Genomic DNA, 16939 nt, shown 5'->3' with positions numbered 1-16939 from the left:
AAAACTTTCGGCGTGGTCCTTGCAACATTCCTATTCGTGTTGCAAACCCTAGATTAAAATTATCGTTAGTACTTTTTATGATATTGAACTCAGCACCCGGTCTTGTTCTGCGGTCTGGGTTGGCTGCTTCAGCTTGATTAGGAACTGAAGTATCTCTTTCCACCAGCACGTTAATGTACTGAATATGATCAGCGTTATCGGTGGAGTCCTTTGCGAACATTATAGATGGGCCCGCCGATCTTGTATAATCATCCGAGTATCTCGCCAACCCAATTATCGTCGTTGCAACATCAACCTCGCGTTCTATTGATTCAATTTCTCGCCCGTCAATAAGATATCTGGCGCTCTCAAATAACGCCATGATACCGTTGTTGACGAAGCCAACTCGAACACGATGGTCATCTGCGTATGGTGCATTATCGGCGGCATTTGTCACGAGTTCTCCCTCGATTTCGATAAACGCTTCACACGGCAAAAAATATTTACTGGTATCTTGGACTTGAAGTTCAATTCGCGATCGTAGGTCAGGTTGCGCTGCATAATAAGAATAATATTGATAATCACGGACAGAATCATCCCTGCGTACTGGGGCGTCCATATCAAACGCGGGATCAGCGGTACGCGCAAACATTCTATTATTTATCATGTTGATGTTTTCAATTGCGATTTTTTCGTCGTAAATTCTTTGAATTTAAACCACTCCCCGCTATCGCGTTCATGAGCGCGTTGGTTGCCGCATCGGCGGATGGCGAAGTCGCCAACGACTGAGTCGTCGCCAACGACTCTAATTTTTCTTCCACGGCGTTATTTATTACTTTACTGACATTTGCAGGCATCACTGTCGTTGATGGCATTACCGGTGGTTTCTGTTTTTTTCTCCTGGATTTCACCAATGACATTAGTTTGTCTCGTGCGGCAGAAAACGCCCTTCCGGCAACATCTCCAATGGCACTAATACCCTTATCACGAATAACATCAATAGCCTTCATTCCTAATTGTTTGGCTAACGGCGCTACTTTTGGAGCCATTCTTGTAAATAACCCCGCAATGGTGCTACCGAGACCATCTCCATAGTACGCGCGGTAAATAGGCAATCGCGAGTTTACCACGTAGACGAGTACTGGTTTATCATGGTTGTAGTGTATGATCATCCTTATTAAAAACACCAGTTTTCCAATTAATCATCCACGAGTTCGTCTATGAGCGTTCGATATGCATTAATGTCCATAATACCGCCTGCAAATAACCGCTTGCAAATATCAGCGGCCTCATTGATTATTTCCGTAGAGTTATTTCCGGCTCGTTTTCCTCCAATTAGTACCTCTAGCCGTGATATATCACTGAGAACACTGCCAGGACAGGTAACGCCGTAGGATTCTTTACCAACAGGGTATCCTTTTCCTTTTTTTGGTGTTATACTCTTAACTTCCTTGTGGAATGTGTCGTAATCGGGATCACCACGATGTGGTAATGCATCTTTATGTTTACTTGCTAAATACACTATTCTTGCCCAGTCCTTTAACGACTTTATATTTTTCTCGTAACCGCTATTGATATGCTTCTTATCTCGTATGCTCTTAGCAAAATTGTTGGCAGTAAAATTAATTAATTCTTCCCTGTTGCTGAAGCCTCTAATTTGATCTATTGTGTTCTTTTTGAGTACAATACGGGGTATATTCCCCTCTTTTTCTTCTGGTATTTCTTCTTCTGGTATTTCTTCGGGTATTTCTTCTTCTGGTTCTTTCGCAGTAGCGCCTAGTTCTTCTTCATCGGCCATTGTAACATAGGGTTCTTGTGGTTCCGTTATAGCGAGTGGTGGTGGCCTCCGTGTTGTAGCAGCCGCTATTTTTGCAGGGAGTGTTTCTAAAGACCTTTTTGTTTGTTTTGTCTCTGCCGCTATCTTTTCAAGCGCACCAAGAACGGGTACAGTTGCCGCTGTATATTCGTATTATTTCAACGGCAGTAAATAGTCCAATGAATGCATTTGCGTCATTGTGGTACAAGTTTTCATTGATCGTATGCTGTAATCGTTTTATAAAAAAGTACTCGCGGGCCAGGGTAAAACGCCCCCGTTTCGACTGTTCGTTAATAATCTCATAATCGGATAATATTTTTTCACTGTCGAGACCATCAGATAATTCAATTCCTTGATTTTTTAATTTTGAAATCTCAGTTAATATATTATTGATGTCTTCGATATTCATTAACATCCTTAGTCGCTTTAGTTACCGGGGCAAAGAGTTGTTCGCTTCCAACAGTAAAATCGGTTTGCATTTGTTGTCGCGTTTGAAGTTTCTCTCTCACCCTGTCTCGTAACGGTATAAACTTTTTAAGCGCTGCTAGCCGCTCTCTGGCTAGCCGAGTAGTAAGTGATTCGCCTACCATTATTGTAAATTGATCCGCAATTTTCTAATTTTCCGCCGAGTGTACCATCGGGGGCTCCACGGAGTTTTCGTCTATAATCCTTCTAATGTTTTTGATTTTACTAGAAATCTCCCGGCGTCGTTCATAAACACGTCCGAGTTTTTTTCGTATTATTTCAACGGCAGTAAATAGTCCAATGAATGCATTTGCGTCATTGTGGTACAAGTTTTCATTGATCGTATGCTGTAATCGTTTTATAAAAAAGTACTCGCGGGCCAGGGTAAAACGCCCCCGTTTCGACTGTTCGTTAATAATCTCATAATCGGATAATATTTTTTCACTGTCGAGACCATCAGATAATTCAATTCCTTGATTTTTTAATTTTGAAATCTCAGTTAATATATTATTGATGTCTTCGATATTCATTATTCTTATAAAACATCTTATTTCTAATATCAAAAATTTTAATAAAATTTAAGTTAAAATTTAATAAAATTATTGGGGTCATTTTTGACCCCGTTTTTTTGTATGGACAGTACAATGCCGTAAATCTCCACTCGAGTGTTGTGGCAGATTACAGGCATACATGGACAGTACAATGCCGTAAATCTCCACTCGAGTGTTGTGGCAGATTACAGGCATATACATATACTTAATTAAGGACATTCACATCTTGGAACCCCAAAGCATACATCTCCGGGAGGGAGGCCTAGGGTGACAAACGTCATCGTAGACCGCCCAGAAGATATGCTTGGGGGACATCACTACATGTACTTAATTAAGGATGAAATGATTGATGGATGATGGGACGGCACAAGACAGCACAAACATAAAACGGCGGGGCGGAACTCTACGGCCAATTCAACCAATCAAAAGCAACCCAATTAAATTAACCCGGTTGCATGATTGTGAACAAAAGACAACCACACGCCCGGGTTAAGAGCGTGGGTTAGTTTTGATTAGTTGAATTGGCTTTCGAAAGCCCCAGGCTTATAACGAGTCATCTTGTATATAAAGTGACTAATACAGCGGCGTCAGTCACAAGGTGTGTGTTAATTTGAATTCCCTTGAATCGTTAAATCCTTAAATACTTATTAATGGTATTTCACGGCATTTAAATGAAACCAAATACTCAAATAAAACATTAAAAAAAAGAATACAGCTGTTAGATAATAGCGTGTATTCCATTAGTTTTCATCGTAAAATGATTAATTAATCGCAACATTAATTGGACTTCAAGGGACATAACTCTTGTCATGCGACGCTATCACAAAACGAGTTATCTTCCTTTGATGTTATATATGAAAATCGAATTCTGTGACCCGTCTTTTTTGAGATCGCTGTTTGATATACTCGTTCTGCAACAAATTGTATTGAGGCTCTACAAATATCGAAATATTTTCCTGCCTCATTCATGGAGTGAAATATTTTTTCCTCGTAAGTTGTTGTATCAAATGACTTTACGGGTTTTGCTTTCTTTGAGTATTTACCAGTTTGGCCTTTTTTACTATTTTCACTCTGAGAGATGGCTTGCAGATTACACAGTCTGTTATTTTGAGGACATCCATCAATATGATCAATAACGAGACCGTCCTCGATTAATCCGTGAAAACATTCATAGATGATTCTGTGAACAAAATATGTCTTCTTTCCAGTACCAAATTGCAAATACCCGTGATTATTTACGGTACCAACCGGCTTCTTCAGTTTGCGGTTTCTAACAATGCCGTCGCGAGATGCCTCGTAACTGACGAGCACAGGATGCGGCTGAAATTCTTGGTCCATTTGTATAATAATACTACTTGTCTAATTTATTATTTGGTTTAATTATGAATCTTTCAACGTAGTCCTGAGGAGTTTTGATGACGAAGTCTGCGGTGGGGTCAATGACGACTTTTTTAATTCGTTTATCGTAATAGCGTTTTAGTTCCCTGTATCGCTTTCCGCCACAATTAATACACAACTGCGATTTTCCTCTTACACCGACGTGGCAAACCAAGCACGGGAGGGGGCCAAGAGAACCATTACGAACGCTTTGTAAATGATACCCGCAGAATTCACCTCTACATGATTTATTGCACGGGGTTGTCGACCCAATCATCAACCATTTGCATTTATTCATTATACTATATTCTTTTATTTAAATACTTGTTTTAATTATATGGATGAGTTTGAGAGATTAGCAGTAATTAAGCCCTGGAAAAATATTAAGTTCAATCTCGATAGAGTCCTCAAGGACACACCAAAAGCGTTAATAAACGATAAAACCCTGTTGAGTAAAATACGCGATTGTATCAATGAATTCAAACGTGATGGTGCATCTCATAGTTGGTCAACATTTCGAATTGATGGCGTTGTTGATGCTACCATGAACGACAACCGCGCAGCAATGATAATATCACAACTTGACGGTAAAAGGTATTTCTTCAGAGTAAAATTCATTGTCCGGGTGAAATCAGGCGATTGGATCATACGTGATAAATTTGAACCAGTTTTCAGCAACAAGAAAACAGTCACTGTCAGCCGCGACTCCAAGCCGGGGTTGTTAACCGGAATTGACAGACCATACTATGAACGAGCGTATCCTGAAACAACAGTTGTTTATGGAATATACCCGTTAAATAAGAAACCTGATATCGGAAAACTGAAACCGATGAAACAGTCAACGGGGATAAATTGTGTAGCAGAACGAATAATAGAGCATTTTACAAATGCATGTCGAGGAAACAAATTGACTGATTTACGACGTAGCAAAATCAACCAGTGGGAACTAACCGTAAAAGAGCGTGGAGCAACCATCAGCGACATAGCGAGATTAGAAACGTCGTTGAGATTTCCAATAACCGTTACAACGATAACCGGTGAAGTATTATACGAATCGAAGTATAAATCAAATGGAGCCCCAATCAAAATTATTGATCATAACGAACACGCATGGACGCCCGCGATCACAATATTTCCACGGGATAGAACAGTAAAGTATATACCCGAAGAATTCCTGGGAGAACAATTCTCCAGGGATGGTTTTCTCGCGGAGAGGAAACTATTTGATGCTATTGCTTGCTTGTGTAAAAATGACCCTGTATCAGTGTGGTTACTTCGCAGCGCTGAAAACGATGCGGATACCTTTGATCAGTTTGTAAGACCAAACGGCGAATTATATCGCACTGAAGCATTTCACAACAGGATGAAAAAAACCGCCATGGAATTTGAAGAGCATGATGAACAACTGCTAACAAATTGTTTTACGATTCCATCGGTTGCGGCTCATGTTGCAGCAAGAAAAAATGCGTGGAGACCAACGCGCAAGGAATTTCTGCCGGATGTACAATCCAGTTGTTTGGAGTATTATCACGGTGGATTATGGAACACTGAATACAACCGCGACGCTATGATCTCGGTTGATATGGTTGCCTGTTATCCAGCGAGTTTTCTCGGGTATGGATCCGCCGCCGAGTACTTTAGACGATTTGGACACCCCAGTCATGAAATGACTCGTGTTGCTATTAATGGACCACTGCCTGATTTTGATTTAACCGGATTCGCTCGCATAGTATCATTTGAATTCGCAGCAGGACTTCATCGCTGTTGTTATATTTGGATCGGTAGACACATGGCTGAAAAGAAGTGGTTGCCAATAGCGCTGCTACGGTATATGATTGATTGTAGCATGCTAGTTTCGTTGATTGTCAGTGACGCAATTATATCATACCGGGCGCAGACTGAAGTCTGGTTACCAGAACCGGAGCGTCTAGATAGCATAATTGACGAGTCCAGAGCACACATTGATGCCGACGAGGAATATATCATCGAATGGTCCAGGAGGATATTTAACCAACGAAACAGAGAGGCAAAAGATCTCGGTAGAAGAATAATTGGTAAGTTCACACAAGGTGGAAAAAACCACGACTACAAACGATATTGCTCACGGCTGATTATAGATGACGCAGAATATGATTTCGTAATCAAGGACGCAGTGGCAAAAAATAGATACGTGAACTGCAAAACAGCTTTCTTGTCCAATGGAACAAAGTTGGGTACAGTTGTTACCTACAGCGATGGAGACAGCCCGGCATATCCACATTTGAGGGCGTCTATGATGGGTTACCCCGCTATCAATTTATTCTCGATGATAAATCGATTTCCCGACACCGCGGTTAGAGTAGCCGTTGATTCGTTTTATGTTGACGTAGCGTATAAGGAAAACGTAGCCGAGTTTACTAGTCCGGACGAGAGTTGGGGTACATGGAGAATTAAAAATGAAATACGACGCGATTATTCCCCGTCAGCAGATGTCACCGTTGAAAACAATTACTTACGCGGTGATAAATTGTCAGAATGGTCTAATGCACCATCGTGTTCTGATCCAATTTGTAGACACAAAACAGTTTATTTAAGCGGCTGTGGCGGGTCAGGAAAGACGACTCGGGCAATTGAATTATTTCGTACGCGGGCAAGTATAATCGTGCTTACACCGACCCATAGACTAGCGCGAGAGATAAAACAACGAAATGTTGACGCCGTTACTTATCACAGCTTTTTTCGATACAGCGGCGGTGAGTGGACTCCTGATCGAATGGGTGAAAAATTTATTCCTGAGGTTATCATCTGGGACGAAATATGTACTGTTTCGTTAGATACTTTACAAATGTTTCTTGAGTGGCTGCTGCGCGCGAATACAGCGGTGATCATGTGTGGCGACCATGGCCAACCACCACCATTTGTCGGCGAGGGTCCACATGATTGGTTAAAGGGCTTTGTGGACTATTATGAAGAAACCGATACTGATTACCGGGCACTTGATGAACAACTGCGCGGGGTTAAAAAATTAATCAGATTACAGCCGGATAGAATTCAATGTGAAATAATCCGCGAGGTGATTCCGGAAACGCCGTTAAATGAATTCTGGGAAACATGGAGACCAAACGATTTGATTGTAGCGAGTAGAAAGATAGTCAGAGACACACTTCAGCGGAGGTTGTTTACGTTGCATAAGGAAAAGTTTCCAACGCGTCCAGTGCCGTTATGTTATAGACCCGCGGACACACGGCGGCAGAACATTGAAGTTGAAATTCCAGCCCCGACAGCGTCGGGGACAAAAAAACAAATTCTCGTGCTGAATGATATTGTGCTCGTTGATATCAGCGTCGTCGAGGACGCGCTACGTGCTAATAAATCCCCGTGGACGTTAGGATACGCAACAACAATACATTCCTCGCAGGGACTAACCATCACGGACACAATTGTTTGGATGGTTGATAATCGCATCGAATGGTCGAATCTAGTCTATCTTGCAGTGTCCCGAGTACGGAGAATAAATCAGCTTCGAAGAATTGTTATTGACGAAGCCAGTGACGGAGTCACCAACGACAACGACATTATCGATGCAAGCGTCATTGATAGAAAACTCTCGGGTTACCGCCAACAGGATAAAAAAAAACAGCGGCGTTTTGATATTGATGCCGAATTAATAATTGCGTTACGACAACAACAGAATAATCACTGCGCGAGTTGTAATTGTGTAATGCGCTGGCGTTATTCGGATAAAGACGCTCGCCAATTTACCGTGGACAGAATCGATAACAGTCTCGGTCATGTCAAAAACAATGTGAGGTTGACCTGTCTTGAGTGTAATAGACGCAACGGCGCTAGTTAAGACCACGCGGGGGTAATTGAGTATCGTCAGGTATCACTTGTAGTTGCTCGCGTGTAAATCCGCGCCGAGGAGCAGTTGAATCCAGTCTGTAGATCGGTGGTCTACCAGTTGATCGTGTTATCGTTGATATGTTATGTGTGGTAACACTCCAAATAGGATCAGTAGCTCTTTTTTTTACCGCCTTCAAGCTCTCCTGGTTCATACAGATATCTAACAGTGACATCGCCGAGAATCGGCTTGGAAACGCTATCTATTTTTGATCTTCCGGGTATATACTTTTCTTTAATCGCGTCGCTGGGCTTCATGTTGATTGCTCGGGTAATCTCGTTATTTAACGCTGCAATTACGCCTGGCAACCTTTTGACCCATTCACGAGATCGTTTTTCTTGGATGAATTCCTTCGCGTATTGATATCCAAATAACCGTTCAGCGAGAGTCCGATTGAATCGTTCAACAATTGCCTGATCACGATGTAGCGCAGTATGACCTCGTCGTATCGCGACGCTATGATGTTTCAGCGTTGATAAAACAGCGCCGCGAAATTCACTACCGGGATCAACTTGTAATAGATTTGGCCAGCGCAGAGGGCCTCTTCGATAAATTCTTTCAAACGCAGCGGCTACTTCAGTTGCCGACTTTGTTTTTAACGGCTCCGCTTGTTTGTATCGACTCGCAACATCAACTACGGTTAGCGCGTATTTGTAACCGTTGTCATGCGGCAGAAATAATATATCAGCCTGATGAACTTCATTAGGTACGCTGACATCAAAGCGCGAGAAGTTGATTTGTTTAGGCGGTGGTAGATAGATTTGCCATATAGCCTGTTTGGATAACCAATTAGCCGCAGTGGTCTTTGTTACCTTTGCAGCGCTTGCAAGCTTACCAATTGCGGCCTTCCCCTTCCAGTATCCTCTCGGAGAATAATAGATGGATTCCATGTTGTTATTAATTACCAGCACCCATCATTAATTTGCCTTTCATAGCCGATTTTACCAACCATGAGGCCAATTTTTCTTTGACGGATTTATCAGGAATAGCATTTAATGCGTGAATTAATTTTACATCCGCGATATGACGCTGTTGCAGATCGCTACTTTTGTAAGCAACATCATGAGCATGACACGCCTTATCGATAGCGTTTATTGGATACTCACCGGGTTTGGGCTGATTTTGATCATCGAGTCTGATATCTAATCGTGTTCCGGGGCCACAGTAGCTATATCCTGGGAGGTGTTTTTCTCCTGGATACTTTGCCCACGGTGTTCCGGGGAGTTTTGCCAATTTGGCTGCGATGTCACCTCCTCGCTTTTTTTTAAAACATCTCCGGGTCTAATAGAAATAAATCTAAATTTCTTTGTACCGCATTGTACACACTTGCCAGTAAGGGCCGATCTGTTATTTCTTGTTGTAACGGTTGTCATATCATTTGTGCCAGTACGCACTCTACACTTCACACAATATAGATCCATAATTTATGTATAGAGATATGAATATAATTGATTTTTCGGCGACTAAAACAAGAGAACCAGTTAAGCATGTTGCAGCGTTACCAAACTCGATCCGGATGATTATCATCGGACCATCTGGATCCGGCAAGACGCAATTGTTACTCAATTTAATAATGAGATGGATGAAGTGGGATAAGTTGTATTTGGTTGCTCCTAGCGTAGATGATCAACGATGCTACGAGGTGTTGAAAGATTTTAACGAGAATGCATCAGCGATCGCTAAAAAAAATGTCATCGAGTTTATTACAGATATCAATGATGCACCGGGTATTGATGATATTGATGGCGACGTTAACAATCTAGTCGTGTACGATGATGTTATGTTAGACAATCAAAAAAACCCAGCTAGGATATTTTCCAGAGGCAGGCATAAAAACACTGACGTGATATATGTCACTCAACGATACACTCAGATTCCAAAAGTAATTAGAGACAACTGTAATATTCTTGCTGTGTTCAACGGCGTTGATACACACACGCTACGAAATATTTGGCAGACATGGTGCGGCGGTGACATGGACTTTAATGTTTTTCGAAACTTTTTTAGTCATGCTCAGTCGACCCCACATGGATTCGTAACGATAAATTTACATGATCCTCGCACACGATATCGTATCGGACTTGACCAAATATTCGGTTAGTTGTAAATAATTTTCATTGTAAATAACTTCTTAGCAGCAGAGGGGGCGATGACATCGACGCGGTCGTCGATGTGCTTACCGGACGCTGACGACGCTGGGGATCGGCGCGCAGAAGGTGTTAATTAAACCAAATGACGTCACCATCGTGTAGGATGGACCGACGTCGTTTTTTTTTTACCAGCGCTGACTACACTAGATCGTTGAGTGCAGAAAGTAATAATTAAGCAAAATAACGATTGGACAAAATGTCGGATTCGCCCCCTCTGCTGCTACATGATAAAGTCATTTGATGTCACGAAGAAATCACAAGAAATCAAAGTTAACATGGTTAAGTTTGAGGATCATTTGAATCAAATAATAAGCATGATCAAGTCGAATTCAGACACCATTCAAAAGGATAAGGCCAACATTGTGCAACATATTCACTCCCTCAAAGCCCAGGTGATGGAAAAGTTACAGAAACTTGAAGACAACGTCATTGCATGTCTTGAACGTAAGTATAAATCTGAAAATTGCAATCTTCAAACTCATGAAAGCAAGGCAGGAAGTTTGATTACCGCTATCGACAATGATCGGGCCCAGCTTGACCTCGTTATGACCCACGGGTCAGAAGTCCAAAAGGTCATTATGCTCCATAATTTGGATCAGAATCAGCCTAGGTACTTTATGGCTATTTCGGAGTATCAAAAAGGAATTAAAGAAGTCAATATACATTTGGACATTGATGAAACATTTTCGACATTTGTAAATACCATACGCGAATTAGGCAAAATAAGTCTCATTTGTAAACATGTAGATTTTTCTGCAGCTTCTTTAAAAGCTTTCGAAAGAAAATTGCAGCCAATTAGCATGAATATACCCATCATTGGTCCTCTAAAGGAACGGAAACCGTAAAGGTATCAGAGTTCAAAGTAAACGCATCGAGAGATACGAATGTATGTCACATATCTCATATTCTGCTCCTCAAGGATACCAGAATGCTATTGGTCGACTATAACAATTACAAGGTTAAGCTTTTTGGACAAGATTATAAGTGCCAGGAGAGTTTGAAATTTCAAGAGTGCCCATGGTTTGCTTGCTCATTATCTGTCAACGAGGTGGCTGTGACGATTCCAGTTCAGAAAACAATCCAGATTATCGAGATTAAGGACAAGATGCTAAAGAAGAAAGAGATCACAACAAGGTTCCAGTGTTGGGGTGTAGCGGTGGTAAAGGACCAGCTGATGATCACGACACGTGGACATATTGTTTTAATACTGGATATGTATGGAATGGAGATCAAGGCCGTCCACACGGACTTTTATCACAGTGAGAAACATCTGATACCTAACTTTATCAAAGCGGATACTACTAACTCAGCTATCTATATATCGGATGAGACTGCACATAAACTTGTCGCCTATAGTATGACCTGGGATGTCCTGTTCACCTACACGAATCAGGACCTTACAAATTCAACTGGTATCGACATTAATAGAGAAGGAAACATTTACCTTTGTGGATGTAACTCGCACTGTGTCCATCAGATATCATCAGAAGGGAAGATCATTAAGATACTGATATCAAAGAAAGAAGAAAACATGAAACCGCTTGGTATCATATTCTCCAGGGATACGGACAGTTTCGTTGTTACGTACGGTAACTGTAATATTGGGGAAGTTTATGAGCTACGTGTTTCACACAAGCAGAGTTTTAAATTAGTCATATAATTATTTAACTGTACTTGCGAAAGAACTATTTTACATTTGATATCAAAGTATTGCAGCTTTAACGTAGCAAACTTTGGCAAAGAAATTGTTAACGGATGTGCTTCAACCTCATTATTGTGTAATCGGATTATATTATTATTCTCATTAATTTTAGTAGTAGTAGTAGTAGTAGCAGTAGCAGTAGTGGCAGCATTATTATTTAAGTAAGTTTGCTTATTTCATTATATCAATGCATCAAATTGTAACATGAATCAAATCTGCAGTTCGGAGTAAAAACAGTCTACATGAGAGTGCAAAAAAGGCTTTTGTATGCCTTGAGGTGTTCCAACAACTCCGTGTAGTTGTCTGCCTTGTGTTTCCAAGACATTGTTTTGCCAATAACTGGAAAGCTTTCGATGTGGTCTTATCCTTGCCACGCAGTGCACGGTCAAATGCATCATCTCCAAGAAGTGCACGAATCTGAGATTAAACAAAGACACTTTCCTTTATCTTAGCTTCACTTTACCTTGAACATTTTCCACGGAGGTACTTGAAAGCTGCTTGTATTTTGTCCATGGCCTTGACAACATATTTCATCAGACCCAGACTGATGTGCAATGTTTCTAACATAACCTTCCTCCAAGGCTCCAGTGACTGTCGGACAGTCCAATCTATATCCATCAAGTGGGTTTCTCTCGCACGACGCTCCCAGTTGCAGAGAAAATGGCAATACTTTGTGAATCTAGTCTGCAGACAAAACAAGAGAGCAATGACCTTCAAATCGCCACAAAGCTGCAACTGATATTAATCATAGTCTATGCACCTCAATAGTTGTTTCATGGTTTCATAGGTTTCCTTCATATGGACCGCATGACTAACTGGAATTGATGGTACAACATTGCCATTATGCAGCGAAAACAGATGTAAGACTCGTCTTTCATGAATCAATGAACAGCCGCCACTCATCTGGATTAGGAACGATGGTGAGGGCTGCCATCAAACCATCGATACTGGTGCAGGTTAGAAGATCACCTTCCATGAAGAAGAATGGGACAAGATTCTTCCTTTTTTGAAGGTCAAACAAACCCTAATGAAGTAAGCATCATCTGATCTGCCTGAAGGTCTCGGTTTTTCTAATAGGACCAAGCTGACCTATTTCTGATTAGCTTGGGCAACCCACGTGCCCTTGTATACCAGTCCAAATTATTTTGTAACGACTATGCTTCTTAATTGTTACGAATAGTAGTCTATATAAGGTAATTATTTCGTGGAATCTTTTTATTCAGAGAATTGAAAAAGAGATTACAATTGTTTGGTTTTTTTTAAATTTTCGTTTCACTTTGATTTGAAATTTTCTTTGTCACTGGCATTGTAATTTCCTATATTGGGAAATATATCGTAGACTACAAGCTTTTAACATGACACATAAATATAGGACTTTGTTTTTCTCATTATATCCAGAAAGCGTTAGAGTCCTTAAATATAATGAGTAGCTTTATCTCGACAAACAAGCAAATGCATCTTTTTCGAAAGAGGAGATAACAACATATTGTGATTTCTTATTTGGTAAAAAAGAAAATTCTTGATAAAAGTGTTCTGGGTTTAATAATAAAGTCTATATCTGTTTAGGATTGGAAATTAAGAATATTGCAGTTGAAAAACGAATATGGAAGTTGGGTTAAGAAGGCTTCAGCTTCACGAGGACGTAATGTAAATGTAAATGCAGCGAGAAAAGGAAGCGAGATTGGTGGGAACGGAAAAGAAAGGATGGAAGGAGAATGCAATTAAAACTAAAGGAATTCTATGTTCAACCTAACCCATGTCACAATCTTTGTCAATAATGTCATATTGCTTTTAATTATTTTCTTTCTAAGCCATTTGATGCTGACTTGCAACTCGAAACGTGACAAGATATATCTTTAGCATACCATTACGTTTTATCGTTTGCCTAATTGTTTATTATTTTATGTAAGTTGCATATTCATAACTTTTGTTCATATTTTGCAGAAACAATAATGCAACAAAGGAATATCTGAAAAAGCGTTTGCTCATATGAGTCTCGAAGCTGTGTATGTGTTCTCGTGGCAGCACACTTTGAGTGATCGTGTTAAAGCAAATAGACTAAAGTGAATTGGCCTGGGACACAATTCTGGCCAATTCGTTGTTGGAATTCGAGACCAAAAACTTCTTTTCACGAGTCCAAGTCTGTAAATACTGAGCTACTGCTGGCAACTAATCAAATAATAAGCACTTTTCATGAGACTTCATATTTTTGTTTTACTTCTTTTTATTTAAGCAAATAAAAGCGCATTTTTATGCTACAGTCATGACCAGGCACAATCATTTTAGTTCAGGTTATGGATATGACATATAGTTATCTACTGCTAATTTATCTAATGTATGATAATACAAATGTATTGTTTCATATTGAATAATAGAATGGAGAAGGAGAGAGTGAATGCGGCTCGTACACAAAACAGACCTTCGCATTAGTGGTCGCCAGCATAATACATAATGGATATGATATTGTTTAAAATAAAAACTGTATTTAAACCATGTATGAATGACCTGCAGATTTTAAATGCTGTACACATATTGCATTATCATTCACAAGGCTAAATGGTGACAGAGTGCAGTCTTATTTATATATTTTTAATCTCATCAGTTAGAAGATACTAATATGTCAGTGATGATTTACTTTTCTAATGACGAAAGGGCTTGTTTCAACAGATTGAAACAGGGACTGCCTGTGATATACCCATTTTATTACATGTGTTATGTGCATAAATGTCACTACTTTGCTTTCCACAATATTTCCCCAGTCTACCTGTAATCAACATGCATTTATTTGAAGATTTAACTTTTTTTACATTCAAGATAAGATTGTGCATATTTAGATCTTCCAAGGTTTCATATTCAAATAAACATATTTTCTATTGAACATTATACCCAGCCAATAGAGAATTTTTATAAAGAATATGCAAATCACTACAGTTAGTTTTCCATGTAAAGATTCGTTTTAGGCTTCACTATAAAATCACCAAACATACATTTGCACCGGAATGCAGAATTGTGTATGCTTATTAACATCATCATATTCGCATTATTAATATCGGGTTACTTGTAGTAATAAACTAAACATAATAAAAAAAATACATTTCATATTTGTTTTCAAAGGCACTTTGTAATAATGAAAATGTCAAGAGATAGCAAACTAAATGAAACAAAACCATATTGAAGTAAAATCAATATGTCAGTCATATAATCACATTGTAATCAATGGCCATTCTATGTCAAAAAACATAAGTACTTGAGAAACAAAACATAAAAAATTATTTTTCTCTTAAATAGAAATTTACTTTTAGATCAGTACATCCTGATCGATGTTTTTGACTCAGTTATCGCAATATTATCTATATGAATTGCAAATTAATACATTTTTATAACTCGAGCACCAACCATTGATCCTTTTTTTTTTGGGGGGGAGGATTTTTATTTACATTCCAGTCTTCCAAGAAGCTTGGAAAATAGCCTTTATCTATCCTTTACACAAAATAGCTACTTATATCTTTGTTATTTTCTGACGATATTTATCTAAGCATAAAAACATTATTCTGGTTCTAGAGGAAATCCTATCAACACACACTTTTCAAAAAAGGTACGTCCTTTAGGTCACCTTTATGGTAACAATCTCCATATAAATGTCACACTTTGCTCCAGCCTGTGAGGATCCTGCGAGAACCCCAAACGTATGATGTACATTATTAATTTTGATCTAGTCTGGGATAGATCACTCGATAGGCAATAGCGTTAAACGGTCCAGACAAAGTCTCCGGAATTTTCAATGGCGGACCATTACACTTGTTTCACTTACATACAGTAAATATGAAAGTACTCGGCTTTACTCGGCTTAATCATATTTGTAAATAGCTGTAAATATGTTCTATAGAAACAGAAAACCGTTTCTTCTATAATGCTAAACAGCCATTCATTTCATTTCCCAGGCAACATATTGATGTGTCGTTACTAAGTTGCTAGCTTGATTGTGTGCCATAGGTATATATATATATATATATATATATATATATATATATATATATATATATATATATATATATATCATATTAATTCTCTCTTTCTCTCTTATAGTCACTTGCAATCGTTTGCCATGAAATAACTGTTATTTTGTTATATGTTGCGCTTGTGTTTTTAAACACACTTACAACGAGAAGACGTCCATAAATATATAGTGGCTGTTTTAGTCTATCATCAGTCAGTGCAGCATATAAAATCCTTATGTCAGATCATCACGTGGATCACTACTTCATGTGCCAAATATACTAATACACGAAACACGTATTATCAGATAGTTTGATATGATGTGTCACACTACTCTTATCGGGTTGGGGAGAACGAGCGGTTTCACCTATGTCCGTTTGGGTTCTGAGGCTAGGGATCATCTTAATGGTTCTCGTAGCCACCATTCCTCATACACCATTCCATTTGTTTATATTTCCAGTTATTCCTAAATGTTCTACATATCTGAATCAAGGCGATCTTGATGTGAAAACATTAAACAAGAAAATGCTTTCTTTATATAGTGGTAGCTTTAGCCGTGCTGAAAATATTAGATATTCATACCATTGCATGCGTTAATTTTCTCAGAAAGATACAAAAGTCTATAAACGTTAACCCCTTAAATTTGAGTTAATAGGCCTGTACTATAACAAACTGTTGAATTTAGCCAAGTAACATACACAATCATTTTAGTAGCTTATCTTTATATCGGGTTGCCATAATGAAAGTACATTAATGGAAATGAATTTGCAATTTCATTTTAGATTTATGTCAAATATTATCTGAATGCGCAAGCGTACGTAGATCACAGTATAGTTTCGTACAAACAAAGCAAAGTATTAGAAACGTTTACATTGTAATCAAAATCCATCCTAGGAGAAGAATAAACCTACTCATAGAATTGAAACAAGTAGCATAGCTTCTTCCTTATGATACATTCATGTATTTCATAACTGTACAATCAATGTTTTCATTCTAGAATATTAGACATGCTCAATATATTCA

General features: G+C 39.1%; 1 protein-coding gene and 1 long non-coding RNA gene across 2 annotated transcripts; both read left to right on the top strand.

Annotated features, from left to right (window-relative positions):
- Positions 1-10446: 10446 nt before the first annotated feature.
- LOC149783451 (uncharacterized) lies at positions 10447-14899 on the top strand. Its single transcript, XR_016413602.1, has 2 exons — positions 10447-10662; positions 13865-14899. It is a non-coding gene; the product is annotated as an uncharacterized LOC149783451 (long non-coding RNA).
- LOC149783452 (uncharacterized) lies at positions 11005-13302 on the top strand. Its single transcript, XM_089931692.1, has one exon. It carries the CDS (start codon positions 11147-11149, stop codon positions 11876-11878), a length of 732 nt encoding a protein of 243 aa, XP_089787818.1. The 5' UTR covers positions 11005-11146; the 3' UTR covers positions 11879-13302.
- Positions 14900-16939: the final 2040 nt, after the last annotated feature.

This window comes from Sinohyriopsis cumingii, chromosome 14, assembly GCF_028554795.1.
Source record: "Sinohyriopsis cumingii isolate HCF-2022 chromosome 14, ASM2855479v2, whole genome shotgun sequence".
Lineage (NCBI taxonomy): Eukaryota > Metazoa > Mollusca > Bivalvia > Unionida > Unionidae > Sinohyriopsis > Sinohyriopsis cumingii.
This window is presented reverse-complemented; position numbering and strand designations above follow the sequence as displayed.

Coding starts and splice junctions, on each gene's coding strand:
- LOC149783452 (XM_089931692.1), top strand. CDS start 11,147: ATGCTATTGGTCGACTATAACAATTACAAGGTTAAGCTTTTTGGACAA.